A 15,560-nucleotide genomic window follows, 5' to 3' on the forward strand; every position below is an offset into this window, starting at 1 on the left:
ATTGTAATTTTTGTTTTGTATTATGTAGATGCTACTGCGTCAAGAAGGATTAATTGACCAATGTGCAGCGAATGCAGTCATTCTAAAGCAAGGGGTAATCAGCTGTAGTCATGTAGTCAGCTGTTTCAATTGGAAAATTTTACAATTCAAACTGAGGAGGATTTAATTCAATTTAATGAAGAAATCACTGCCGTTGAAGTAGTTGTAAGTTAAATTATATATGTTTCTTACTTTCAATTTCAACTTATTAATATATTCACATGTAACAATTTTACTAATTCAAACATTTCTTTTCATCTATTACGTTATTTATAGACTGCATCAATGAGACGCGTTATTAAAAAACAACCAATTACGCGAAAGATTTCGTGGAATTTTGGTGAATGGTACCCAAGGCAAGAAGTCCTTAAGACCGTTAGAGAATGTGACAGCAGCACTTTTTGGTATGGTATATTGTACATAATTAACTTTAGCGTATACTTTGTATTTACAGATACTTTAAGTACAGACGATAAGCCGGAACAAGTGATCGAGTCGAGTCTGGAAATCTCTTCAAGGTTTTAGTAACAATTTCACAGAAAAATATTCATATATATAAATATGTTATATTTTTTTATGTAAATATTAATATTTTATTTTATAAAACATAAATATAATATATAATTCATCCAAAAAAATTTTTAGTATTTTATTTAAAAATCAATAGCATAGGTAAAATTGAAAATTTAAGCGAACATATCAGCGCTGATATGTTGCATTACAAATTCGAAAAAGTAAACGAACATGTCAGCGCTGATATGTTGCATTACAAATACGAAAAGGTAAGCGAGCATGTCAGCGCTGAAATGTTGCATTACAAATTTGAAAAGGTAATCGAACGATTCAGCGCTTGCCCGCAATGACATGCACGTGTTAAAGTAATTAGGAGTTTCATTTGAATAATCAGCGCTAGGCATTACCATTCAGCGCTGAGGGAATCGATTCCCGCTGGGTAATAGTGTTGCATGTGTGTGTTTCATGCTCAGAAATGGTGTGAAGGATATGGCAAATATGTATTCTTTGTTTTGTTGCTTGTGAGGCGATAATAACCAGATATAAGAATAAAAATCCCTGAATTTAGTACGTGCTTATTTAGAAAAGAATTAAAAATAAAATATTTCAAGATTTCCACAATTGCATTTTATTTAAATTGTGTTATTGTGTGTAATGGCTGTTTCGAAACAGTCATTAGAGCTTGGCCAGAACACATAATACCCTTTTAAAATTTAGCATATAAAATTTGTTTAATGACTTACTAATTCTTATTTATCCTGGAAGTCTAAAACGTTAATCAAAATATGTATACAAGTTTTGAATAACTTTTTTTTTATTCAATATGACCTTTCGGTATCAAGTAAATTTTTTTTATTAATTGTTATTGTAGGTATAAAATAATAATAACTCTAAAATAAGTGATTAATATTAAGAATAAAAATATAATAGTAAATGTTCAACATTTAGTTTCAAAGCAATAAGTTACTTAAGTAGCCAATGCACGTATGATCATTCATATATATTTATATGAATATATTTTTACCGTCCATATTAACATTTTAATGATAGTTTATATAAAATATTCGTTCACATAAGCAATCATTTATATGTTATAAGCCATGCAATTTAATAAGATTATTTTGTATTATGGAAATGAAATGCTTTTAATTTGTTGAGGATTATCTGTGACAAATATCCTTTTATTTCAAATCAAATTTTTATTTGTAAATAAAATGAGTGCATTTTAAATGTTTATAATATACTTATACAGGGTGCTTTATTTCAAAGTGTTTTTTAATCTAGGAAATGAAAAAACCATAAATTTAAAAATCCAAACAGATTCGGTAGCATATTTCATTTGTTTTTGGGGTTGTATATATTTTAATACCTCATCAATTAAATTTTTGTAATAATGGATATCATTTAGATCAGTCAAGAGGCTTATTTGAAAATAATATAATAATAGGTGGAATTATTGAGGAATGTTAGTGTAGCAAAATTTTTAGTTATTAGAATTTATAGCTGATCACTTTTAGGATAAATTATATTATATGATGTGTCCTGCAAGCAATAAGTATAATCTCGCTTATTCGATTATTTAATGTAAAATGTTTTGGAATACTTAAGTAACTAAAACTAATTATTAATAATTTCGACTATTAATTATTAAATAAAAGGTATTATTTTAAATTATTAAATATTATTTATATTTAAATATTATTTGACACTATTCAAATATTCGATTAATAAAAAGTATACGAATAGTTTTTCAACGTGAGTTTTTCTGTAAGACATAATATTATTTTTTGATATATTTGTGTCTCTTATAGTTCCATATTCTCCAATACATATAAATAATAATGTCATAACTGTCCAATAATATAAAAACGAAATAAGGTTTTTCCAATTAGAATTTCTCATAAAATACTTGACCTTAAGAGAATTATCGATTCGCAGCTAAGAAAATCGGTTCGCAGCTAAACTTTACAATGAAAACAACTCAAAAGGCTACCTCTATGGTAAGATTACCGATAAAATATAATATTGCCCTCAGAACTAAGAAAGAAACAAGTTTTTCTTTAGTGTATTCCCAAATAAAGAAATAAATACGAACAAAAAACATTTGAATGTTGACTATGTTGACCTCGAAGTTTTATTATTATTCTAGCACAAATTATATACCAGTTCGGATTCTAAATTAAGGAAGACTGGCATTGCTGTTGATCAGTCTGGAAGATATAGTTTTGTATTCTTACTACACTACTACATTAGATGCATTAAATTCTTTATAATCGTGTCTGTTTTGTGCCTTTTTCATGTAATTGTGATCCCAATTGCGATCCCAATTGCGATCCCAATTGCTTACTCCATTTAGCCACTTTTTGTCCGGTCATAATTTTCTTCTATTCCCTAATAAGTTACATATAAAAATTTTATTTTTGTGTCTATCTTCCAGAATTCATATTATAATATATTATTATCGTAAAAACCCAGATACCTCTTTTTTAAGTATTCCGTAATGGTACATTGAATGTTACAGTTTATTGTTGTATTCAATCCTTTGAAACTGATAATTTTCTTCCCCTCGGTGCCAAAACTGTTTTGTAAGATTTTTTAAATCATTAAGATTCTCTAAGAACCAAAATCAAATGATGTGACTATAGATGAGCTGCAGACCCACATGAAGATAATAATACATTCTAAACAAATTAGAATCAAATGAATTCATCCTTAGAGTTATATGACGATATGTGTAGCTGAAAAATTTAATAGAGTTCTTTGGTTAAATATTAACATACCTAAAATTTGGAGTATATTTCATAAAATTTACTTAACTGTTCGCATTTTTGTAAACATAATAAAAAAATATTCTTGGATTTACTGCAATTTTCATTTATGCACACTGCACATTGTTTCATTTCACAGTTGCATAAGTTCATTGGTGTGAATATGAGAAAATCCTACTACATATTTATATATAGCATATATACAGACATATATGGTACATATATTATTACCATGAGGCACAGTGCCACAATGAATACACTTAGTGTGCTGCACATGAACTGAGAAGGGAAGTGTGAAAAAGCCACGAGGGCACATCATTTTCCATATTTTTCATATTTTATGTGAATGAGCTGCAAGAAATGCGAGTGTGTGTATGAAAAAGTACTTATGTACATAAAAGTTAAATAGATAATGCCAAGACAAATGTATGTACATACGTACATATATAAGTGTAATAACTGTGCTTGGAGTGAAAAACAAAGTATGTAAACCCACACGGATATGCATTTGTAGTGCAGTCAGAATAAAAACTTTAAGTGAGATTCCACAAAAACGCAAATACGGAGGTATGTCTATGCAAAATTAACTTTTGATATATGTTTGGGAAAATTTTTGCCTTTAAGAAAGGAAAGCAAATACAACAACAAGAATATGAACTGAAATCCTTATCCTGATACAAATATTTTTCATTAAAAATCTTTCAAGGCGTTCTTCGTATTACTTATTTTATGTGAAGATTCGTTATACTCATATGAATAAAATGATGAAATACATTTAATTTTTTTGTTTTTATTTTATATATATTTTTAATATGTTCAATGAATCTATACGTTTGGATATATGGAATCGTGGGTTGATGACCGGGCCAAACGTGTTACTACACTCTCAATGAACACAATACTATTAGAGATAGGAAATCCTGTCTTACTTTTAAGAGGTTCAGTGGATAAAAAATGATTGTCTGAGAGATAGAGTGTCTGAGAGATAGACCGAGCCTGCCACATATCATGGTAATTTCTGCCAAAAATAATATTATATAAAAACCAAATCTATCCAAAATATTACATAGAGTAGTTTTAATTTAACTATATCTATTATTTTTGTAGATTTCTGCAGCAGTTGCTAGAATAAAGGCATAGAGGGAATGGTCAAACGTTGGTTATGTCGCCGCCAGGCTCAGTTCAAATAAAGTGTTAACTCATTTAAAAAATATTTTTTCTTAAAGAATTTGGTTAAGTAAGGTACGGTTGACTCAATTCAACTTTAAAAGTTTGTTATTTTAACCAAATAATTCGTTAGAGATGAATAAGAAGATTAGACATATCCTCATAATTGCCCAACGGGTCCAGGTTTAAGTGAAGCTTAAGATTTCTATATTAGAGATTATCGTATTAATAATTTCATTATAATAATCGATTGGAAAATAAAACACACAGCTTGGTTACAATTTTATAGAATATTTGTAGAATATAAATGACTGGAAAAGGATTAGATTAGGTTTTGATTGATGAGGTCAAGCAATTTAAATTTTTTTTTTTGCAATATGTAAGGCAAAGTTATGATATTTAATAGCTTAAAAATATAAAATTTATTGTATTTCATAAAACTTTTTTTTCTTTTAGAAATGGAAATTTCTATAATTGGTACAAAAAAAAGTAAAAGTTTAAATATAGATTGCAAGAACTGCAGTCGTGAAAAATGTAAAAAAAATTAAATTGATGAACAACGTAATGAACATATAGAAATTTAGGAGAAACTTATAAAGTAATAAACAAGGTAAACAAATCTAATTGTATTTTAATTTATATTACACATATACCATCTATGAACAAGACAAAAATATATATATTTAAAGGATATCTTAACTATATTACTTTTTTTCTTATTTTTTTTTTTGTTTAACGTTTAACCAAATTTGTGTTTCGAACAGTTGAATTCACTCGGTTGTTGAAGTTAAAATTGTATGTTTTGTCTTTACCAACTACTTTTAAAAGACTTTTAACTTCTGTAAGAGTGAATCCGTTGCAGAAATTCCCAGCTCGGGAAGGTGGAATTCATACATATGAAGTAGATTATTATACAAAGTTATTGCCAAGAAAACTTGGCAAGAAAATTATTGTGGCAATTTGCAAAATTCATTTTTTAATAATTTATTGTTGCTGTTTTCATTTTTTTTTTTTAATACAAATTCCTTGAGTTCATATCAAACTTATTATATCCAACTTAAGTAAAAAGTATTCAAGCAACTAGTTTTCATATCATTTTGCAGATTTTGGAAATCTGCCTAGGTTCCTTACACACTTATACACATGACCTATATAATATAGCCTATACAATAAGTTCGGATTTGACGGATTTGAAAAGATTTATTTACTATTATTTATTGTCGATTATATTTTATAGTACAATACCCGCCACTTAAGTAGACTTATTTAAATGGTTCTAAAATGTGTAGACCGCATCTTAGCAACATTTTCTTAAAGTTTAGGAAATAAAGTGAAAAGAGCTAAAAGGTAAAAAGAACTAGATATGGTCAATAAAATGGTTATCCAAAAATTGGAACTTTAATTACCTAATTCTAGCTAAGATTTTTAAACTGTACAAGTGGATACGTTGCTGAGAGTATTGGCATTAGTTTTGCTATTAGCAGCTTTTCAAATATTTTTGATAATACTGGAAGGACGCTAATTGGTCTGTAAGACTCTACTTTGGTTTTGTCCTTCCCAGCTTTAGGTATCATTGTTATTTGTGATGTTTTTCAAAGTTTGGAATAATAGCCTGTCCGTAAGACAGCGTTAAATAAATGCCTGAGATGTAAAATGGCACATTTGTGGTAACTATTTTACCATCATGTCCTGCTGTCTTTTTTGCATTGAGATCTTTTATAATTTTAGTGATATTTTCTAGTTTAAAGATAGGTGGACTGCTCGAGGGATGTAGGTTTGTTATTAATATAAGAGCTGTAATTTGAAGCATCATTTTGAGTAAATTCATTTCTCAAGTGTTTTACAAATATGTCCCCTTTCTCAGAGTCACTTCGTGCCTAATCACCGTTTTCTAGTCTGAGAGGAGATTTAACCTGGTTAGGCTGTTTGAGGTACTTTGTTGCCTTCCGAAGTGAATAGTCACTTTGTTCATTAGGTGCCAAATTGTATAGAAAATGGTCTAGGGATTTTTAATGTCTTTCCGCTAGTGAATATTTGAGTTCATTAGTACATGTAGCAAGTAGAAATTTATGTTTTGGGGATCTATGTCCTTGCCATAGTCTTCTAGCTTTCCTCTTCCGTTGTAATAATGCCTTTCTTGTTTTTGTCACACCAATTTTTTGGGTTGTTTTTTCAGTTCTTATCGAAGCGACTTCAGCACCCGTTGAGATTACTTCAGAAAATTGGTTAACACTAGCATCAATTTCATTATTCTCTTTTAACGAGGCATATTGTGGTATACATATGGCAAGAAACATATTTACGAAATTTTAACCAGTTTATATATTTCGTTACACTTTGCGTTTGGATAGTTCTATTCTGTTAACATTGTACTGTTATTATTGTTGGTGAGTGGTCTGATGACAGTTCAACTGATGGAAATGCGGTGATTATTGATAGTTTAATATTTTTGCTTAGGCTAAAGTCAATAAGATCAGGGACTTTTTGTCGATCAGAAGGCCAGTAAGTTGGCTGTTCAGTTGAAATGACATCGAGATCTTCACTTTTTACAACTGCTAGAAGTTTCCGCCCTCTTGGTGTTATTAGTCTTGAACCCCAATATCTGTGCTTGGCATTAAAATCACCTACAACTAGAAATTTAGTACCGAGTGTTTTAAAAAAATTTTTGGAAGTTTTGGACTTCTATATTGTGGTTGGATGGATAATATTCCTGCAATTAAGACTTTCAAATCGCCATTGAACTATGGGCAAACACTCTGAAGTAATTCAAGTTAAGAAATTTACAACTGATTACTGCATAATTCACTTTTCCTACAAGCGACCAAGCAATGTTTTTTAAAGATGACTACTACTATAAATTAGGTGGCAAAGTTCATAAAGGGTTAAACTCTCTGGTTGCCATTATTTTAATCTTAATAGTACTATTTATGACAAATTTTAAATTCCCCCTTAATAATCAACGTGTAATCCGCGTTTAAAAACATTGTTTTCCAGGTATGATATTACACCATTGCATTATACTGTTAATGCAGGCATATACATTGATCAGAAATATGATCAAGACCCTCACCGAATTTGTAAGTTTTATAAGTTGTAATAATTCAATAAAGTGTAGAACACAAGTAGGTAAGTTCACGTCTTGTTTTTATTATATATTAATCAATTACAATTTAATTAAAATTTATTTATAAGTAGTAAAACAAGATATATCAAGTAATAACTAATTAATAAAGTCATGTAAGAATAGACCAACCCATACATTTTACTTAACTAATAAATCAAGGTCTTTAGATATTGTTTGGGAACATAATGTCATCATTTGATTTTTAACGCTGTCAAAATTCATTAAGGCTATTTGTTTAGCTTCCGGCCAATTTACTAAATCGGAGTAAATTGGCCGACAAAATTTCATACGGAAATTTGAATTGGCAAATGCAATAATATCATCCATGCGATTCATTAATTTGGCTCTAATACAAAGGCGAATAAAACGGAATTTTACTTCTGAATTTTTACTATTTTTTAAATTGTATGTGTACTCAAGAAAATCAATTTTTTCTTCATTTAGATCTACAATATCTTCATATTCAATGAGTCTACCTAGAAAGTCGATAAGCTGATGTGATGATATATTTTCCTTAACGGTTTCATTGTTCTCCAACTCTATTAATTTCTTCGAACTCCACAGTAAGGCTAGCTCTTTTGAAATGTTTGCTAGAGTCTCATCAAATCTAAAAAAAACGAAAAAATTAGTTATTAAAATATAAACACTGATTGCTTTAAAATTAATACTTAGGGATTATGGGCGGCATACCCTCTTGATTCAACCATAAATTCCAATCAATTTTCTTTAGATTGTTCTGTTTATCTGTTTTGGAAAAGTACTCCTCTAAGGTTGATTTGAAATCATCTGATACAACCGATTTGTACGCATATTTTTGTAAATAAAAAAGTAAGAATGGCTCAAATACTTCAGGGCCTCCGACCAAATCTTCTATATAAAGTAAAAATATAGACCCTTTGACATAAGGAACGACTGAAAATACATCATCTGGTCCGCAATTGGATAAGTCCACAACCAGTTTAGTTAATTCAGGCTTATTTGCCAACTGTGTTCGAATCTGTTAAATATACATTATTAATATATGTTTTATCTTGCATTACATATACTAGTTATTTTATTTTTCTTCACTTACACATTCTCTTAATTCAGTTAAAATACGTATCATATGGAAATCCTTTTCTTTTGTTCCTCGCATGCGACCCACAATTTTTGTTTCAATAAATACAGTAAATCCTTCATTAAGCCAGAAATGCTCGAAATTTCTATTTGTAACTAAATTTCCAGTCCAACTATGTGCTAGTTCATGTGCGATCACGTCAGCAAGCGACTTATCACCCGCAATGACTGTAGGTGTGACAAAAGTTAAACAAGGATTTTCCATACCTCCATATGGAAAAGATGGTGGCATCACTAAAAGATCATACTGTGTCCATACATATGGACCACAAATATCTGTAGCTACTTTTAACATGTTCAGAGTTTCTGAAAATTCCTGAGCAGCTTCCTCAATAATATCTTCTTCACCCCAAATATTCGAGTTGGGTCCTAGAGGTCGAGTTACTAACTTTCCAATTGCTATTGCTAAGAGATAAGCTGGAATAGGTATTGGTTGCTCGAATGAGGAAATGCCTTCATTTCTACCCAAAACTAAAGCACTCATAAGAGTTGTTAACTCTTTAGGATGTTCAATTGAAGAGTCATATGTAAACTTAACAGCTGGTGTGTCTTGACAAGGTAAAAGAGAGCGTGCATGAATTGGTTGACATTGGCTAAACATATATGGGTGTTTTTTTCCAAGTGTTTGTTCTGGAGTCAGCCACAACAAGCCGCTGGCGGTATTTGCAGTCTCGTAGTTAATTTGTACAAGTAACCTGTTAAAATCAGATATTCAATCAAAACTAAGTAGCGTTGAATTATAAATTTCTTGGATTTGTTCAAGTACGTCAAAGATAAGCACGAAAAACAAAACTCAACAATCATTTATGTTTATGTTGTATTACTTACTCGCCCTTTACTGTTCCCTCTGGTAACTCAAGTGTTAATTTAGAGCCAATATCTACTACTGAATCGGTTATGAAATAATTGACTGGAGTAGAGTTGTTATTAGACAAAATTACTACATCTTTTATCGTAATATCCCGCACGTCCAAAATCTGCAAATGACGATTTTTTTGTGAATTAAAGGGATTGATTCATTAATGATTTACTTACAATTGCTGGTAAATCACTTTCTAATAAATTAAAACGATGAGTTACTGACCCATGCAATTTAGTGTTATCAAAGTCGACTATCCATTTTAACGAGCTGTGCACAGTTGTTACGCGATCGGGCTCAGCATATGAATTTGGATCGACTGTTCCCAAACGTCCCATATTGCGTTTTTAGCTATAAAACGATATTACTTTCGAGTTATGTGTTACGTGCTCGACTGCTGAGGGAGCCAAAAGAAACTGAAATTTAAAAGAAATTTTATACACAAACTATAGTTAATCGTTAATTCGTCTTATCACGTATTTACCACTTTTCCAAAAGATAGCGGTGAAGTGGTCAACTGATATCATATATTGTACATAATTTCTAAACAGTGTATTGCAAGGTTTATATTAACATTAAATCTCTTTGTTAATGCAATAATATTAAATATATTAATATTTTCTTATTTTATAATACTAGAGATAAAAAAGCGCTTTATGTGAAAACCACAATTGCAAAATTGCATTGACAATATTAACAATGAAATTTCGTATTTTATTTTCTGGGGGAAGCATAGTTGTCGATATTATTTATACATTCAATAATAGATGGGGTGACAATCTTAAATTTATACATGTTATTTGATCATTTATTTAATCTTTAGTATTTAATGCAATGCCCTGATAGTTTTGGTAAAAAAGTGTTATTATTTTCATATTTGTTCTCCAGGAGAAGACTGTTAGGTCGAGAGTGAGAGTTTCAATCCATGCTCGAGGTTAGGATACCCTCAACAACTGATATTAGGGCTGTCATTCAAATGCAAAGTATTTTCCGTTCAATTAGGCTCGGAAGTAACCTAAAAGATTAACAATCGGCGCTGTTTTGCGTTCCACTAGGAGCACGTTTATTTTTAATTCTATTTTACATTGCTAATTTTGCAGATCGATATATCTGCTTTCTGAAAAATGTAATTTTATACAATTAGTCTAATTAATTGTTATTTTATTTTTCTAATCGAAATATGTTTGATGCTTATTGGAAAAGAAGATAAAATCCTTAGGTCTTTATAGAAATGGCAAGTCCATTTCTCCATTTAATACATAAATGAATGAACCTAACGAGAAACATTAACCTGGAAGTGACAAAATTTTTTTTAATAATTTTTTTTTTAAATTTAGATATTTTGGTTGAGAATTAACAGTAAAATAAAAAATTATTAATTATAAGTTGTGATTTAACGCCATTATTTAAGACGGAAATGACTATTATATTTAATAGAAACTAGTATATTTCATAAAGTGGTTTTTCGAAAAGTAGTGAACTACAACAACAAAAATTCTTTTATATTATTTTAATTATTTGAATTTTTGGTTGACCACACAGCTGTTTCCAGTATTGTCAAGTATTGTCAAGTGGTCTTGAAAATAGTTCTTGTATTTAATTATTCGTAAATAACTTTTTTGAGACTGCAAATACCAGATGAGAGGTATTTGGCAATACTCGAAATAGCTGTATGGTCAGCCAAAAATTCAAATAATTAAAATAATATTACTTTTCAAAAAACATTTTCAAAAAATTATTGATAAAATTGGTTGTAATAACAATTAATAATTAAAAAATAAAATACTACTTTAAAATTTATTATATATAGTATTTAAAAAAATGAAATGAAATGAAATGAGCTATATGGAACTACTTTTTTTCCGCTGGGCATACATTCATTACATTGGGATGTAATGAGAGAATGAGAGATACCTATTTATATAAAATTATTCAAATTTGATTACTGCTTGCAGGAAATGCACTATTGTTATACATAGATATATATATATAAATATAAAATTTTTTTAAAATTATTATCAGTTATTGTTCTTGGCAAAGGTAATGGAATGTTGGATATGAATTCAATATAAAAGCGCTTGGCGTTCGTTTTAATTTTTTCTTTTAAGCTTTAATTTTTAAATATTTAAATGTAATTATTAAATTTAAACTCAAATATCAAAAACAAATTTTATTTACAAAAGCAAAGTTGAACATTTCAACAAAATTAAACACGTGATTACATTTAGCAAACTGAAGAGAGAAGAAAAGGCTTGAATTTTACTTCACGTACCTAAACATGACGGACTGAAATTTTGTTCAGCTGCAACAGAATAAGTCATTAACAGCAACTGTTGCTGACATCGGCTTAAGGCTAATAAACTTTTAAAATATTTTTTCATTTTTTATGTCAAATTCTGTAGACGAAAAATTTAAAATTCACTGTTTAATAAGAGTCAAATGAATTTTTTTCACAATTTTAATTAGTACATTAAGACCGAAAAGTTTTCGGAAATTCTCATTTAAAATTCGCGCGCTGTATATTTTTCGATATTTTAAGTTTATGTAGTTTGGCAGCAATTAAGGACAATTAATATGCCAAAATGAGCGCGATCTGTCAGACAGTTCGTTTACGGCAGCTGTTGAAACCAGTTCACCTCAGTAGTGCGTTGCGAAAAAAACAATGGAAAAAAATATTGGACAAAGAGTTTGCATCAAATTTTGTGTTTCGAACGAAATTTCGTGTGCAGAATCGTTGCGAATGCTACAAAAGGCTTATGGGGAATCAGTTTTATCGAAAACTCAAGTTTATGAGTGGTACAAAGCCTTTCAGGACGGTCGTACGACCGTCGAAGACATTTCGCAACGCACTACTGAGGGGAACTGGTTTCAACAGCTGCCGTAAACGAACTGTCTGACAGATCGCGCTCATTTTTGGCATAGTAATTAAGGACAGTGCTGCCAAACTACATAAACTTAAAATATCGAAAAATATACAGCGCGCGAATTTTAAATGAGAATTTCCGAAAACTTTTCAGTCTTAATGTATCTTTTAGAATGTCAAAAACAAAACTTGACATTTCAGTGTGCCTGGCAGCCAATGCCGCCAATGGCCGCCAATGTCCGACGAACTAATTTTTCCACCATTGAAACACATTTTGCTAAGGGCAATAACGTATCTGTGCATAAGGTTTATTAGGAAAAAGAGTGCATTATCTGCACGCAGAATATGCACTTTGCATCAGAAGTTACGCACGACTGAATAAATGTCATCAATAAGAAAGGACATGTACAAGCAATCGCATAGATATGCTCGCATCCATCATGCGTTGTCTGCATAATTAAAATGGTTCAAGTTATTTTGTTCATTATCATGTGCGCTCCAAAATGCCTGCTCGAAAAGCGACTATCAGCGGATGTGTGGATCGATTGCTGTGCCGTAATGTGGCGGCGGACTTATCTATTGTTCAGTAGCGAGCGAGTTTTTCTTTCGGTTGAATGCACGCATTGAGTAATATGTCAAGTCAAATGTGTGCACATAGGAGCTATTTTGCAATTTATGCGCACACATTCGAGCTGTTCCAAAAGCCACCATTGCTTAAATGATGCCTGCCATTAAGGATTTTTGTTAATGGATAATGGCCAAAATTTCATACAATTTGAATCTCAAATTTTTGGATGAAAATGATGCTTTCATAAAAGACTGTTGGTATAAGCTAATTGATATATTCCATGCATTTATGAAACATAATTTTTAAAGCATAATAATTTTTGAGTTTAGAATTAAAATTTCTCATCAATGTATTATATCAGTAATCATTACTTTAGGACCTTCGAAAGTATATAAACACTAAGGAATGTCTATAGTATTATATTGCATTAAGTCAATGACATGAGATTATTAAGCTACTTTAAGTATATTAAAATAGATTTTAACATCAATATGACCATAGTGTTTTTTTTTCTTTATACAAACTAATGTATTCAATAGAGAGGTTCTGAAAAGTAGTGAACTACAACACAAAAATTTTTTTTTTAATTATTTTTGGCCAAATACCCATCATCAGTGGTCTTAAAATTATTTCTTATATTTAATTATTCATAAACAATTTTTTTATGAGACTGCAAGTACCAAGGTTTGAACTCGTACCCTGCCAAAATTCGTGTTCATTAGCCAACTGACCCCAAGCTTCTCAACTGATCTCTCTATTTTTAAAATAGATATTAAGTTCCAGTGTGCAGAAATTATGCATTGATAGCAAAAAGTTTGAGAAAAGTTTCAATATTAATGCATAGAACTTTATAAAGAGGAATTATGACATACTAGTTATTTAAATTTAAAAGAGGCATTTGTTGTTTCAACTCACCACAATAACATTGGTAAGATAAAAGGATTTATGCAATACTTCTTGAGTAAACTAGATACAGCATTTGATAAGACACAGATTTCTTAAGATATTCAATAATATTCCAAAAAAAAAATTATATTTTGTAAACAAATTCAAGATTAATATTGTTTGTCATGTGCCATACTTTTTACAGAGTTGCCAACACCTAATCAAGAATATTGGGAAGAAAACTTAAATCAAAATTGTGAAATTTTATTAGATCTAACTACGGTTCTGACATATTAGTACGTTCCTTTCAAAAGTTGTGTCAATGTCCAACTATATGTTCTCAAACGTCTAAAGGAGAAAGAGATAAATAGCGGCCGTTAAATTTTGTCCGAATTTTCATAAGAATGCTATACAATTATCTTAATGAACTGCGAGAAAGCGGTTGAGTTATCTTGTAGTGGCTCTCGAAATACGATATGAATGCAATGAAAATCGACTAATAATGTGGCGCCAAATCACTTTTGATATTAGAAGTTATTTAAGTACTAGATAAAAGATAGTTATTGGTGTAAACAATGTGACTCGTTCTGTTGTCTTGTTTAATATCAGAGCAACAAAATGCTATTGCGTATGATATTTATGAACTATACATATTGTCTTATTAGGTAATTGTTTGAACAATTTTTCAGAAGATCAGAAAAAATATTTTCAATAATTTATTGTAAGTTAATTACCTGTAGGTATGACTGGAACAAGTTTTCAATTCGTGAAAATATATAAGAACATATTCTTTTTCCTCACACTACTAATACATTTTCCATCTCGTTTTCGTGTCCCAAATTTAGATAAAAAACTTGTTGAATAGAATTTTCACATATCACAAATATATGTATATATATATATGATAAGTAAAAAACTAAATAAAATTAAACTATTGTATATGCCTGCTGCGATTATAAAAGTACAATCCACAAAGGTTGACTTGAACCAAACATTAGGTTTGAATATCCATTAAGAGCAAATTAGTAAACATAATAACTTAATAAGAATAAACTCGATTATTATCTTTTGTAGCTCGGCCAGATTTGAGTCCAAAGATTTTGCTTTATTAGTTGCATAGTTCTGAAATTGTAGAGTAAAATTACGGATTGGTTGGCGCATAACTGAGCTGAAAAAGAACTATGGAGGGTTTGAGGGACAAAATTCGAGAACGGAATTTGTAAAAGTGGAAAAAACTAGAAGGTTTTTAAAAAAAAAATAAACCCTATTGGAATAATATTGCTAATTGGAGAATATTAGAAAGTGTTTGAAAAAATGAACAATATTTAAATTAATAAAATCGTTTTTGATATAAAAAACTATTTTTGATATTAATTAAAAAACTTTGAGTTTTATCGGTACAACTGAATATCAAATATATAATATATTGAAGCATGAAAGTTTGAGTTAGGAATGAAGTTCAAAAAATTGTTATGTATTAAGTGCTTTATACTTAAATGGTTTTCTAAAATAAAAAATTTTAATAAAAATAAAAGTGATTTTTAAATAAATCTCAAATTTGTTTCGTTTCATTTAAAATTTTTGCATTCAAAATATCTTTTGAGTTTAGCTGCAATTGATGGAAATAATAGACAAGAGCTATTATTTATTTCGATTTC

At 29.7% G+C, this 15,560-nt stretch overlaps 1 protein-coding gene across 1 annotated transcript; it reads right to left on the minus strand.

Moving 5' to 3' along the window:
* Positions 1–7,690: 7,690 nt before the first annotated feature.
* On the minus strand, positions 7,691–14,780 carry LOC119669022 (leukotriene A-4 hydrolase-like). Its single transcript, XM_038078749.1, has 6 exons — positions 14,637–14,780; positions 9,763–10,002; positions 9,556–9,704; positions 8,684–9,422; positions 8,280–8,608; positions 7,691–8,218 (listed from the first exon to the last, which is right to left on the minus strand). The coding sequence occupies exons 2-6, from the start codon at positions 9,922–9,924 to the stop codon at positions 7,750–7,752; spliced, it is 1,848 nt and encodes a 615-aa protein (XP_037934677.1). The 5' UTR covers positions 9,925–10,002; positions 14,637–14,780; the 3' UTR covers positions 7,691–7,749.
* Positions 14,781–15,560: the final 780 nt, after the last annotated feature.

The sequence above is a fragment of the Teleopsis dalmanni genome, chromosome 1 (assembly GCF_002237135.1).
Source record: "Teleopsis dalmanni isolate 2A chromosome 1, ASM223713v2, whole genome shotgun sequence".
Taxonomy (NCBI): Eukaryota; Metazoa; Arthropoda; class Insecta; order Diptera; family Diopsidae; genus Teleopsis; species Teleopsis dalmanni.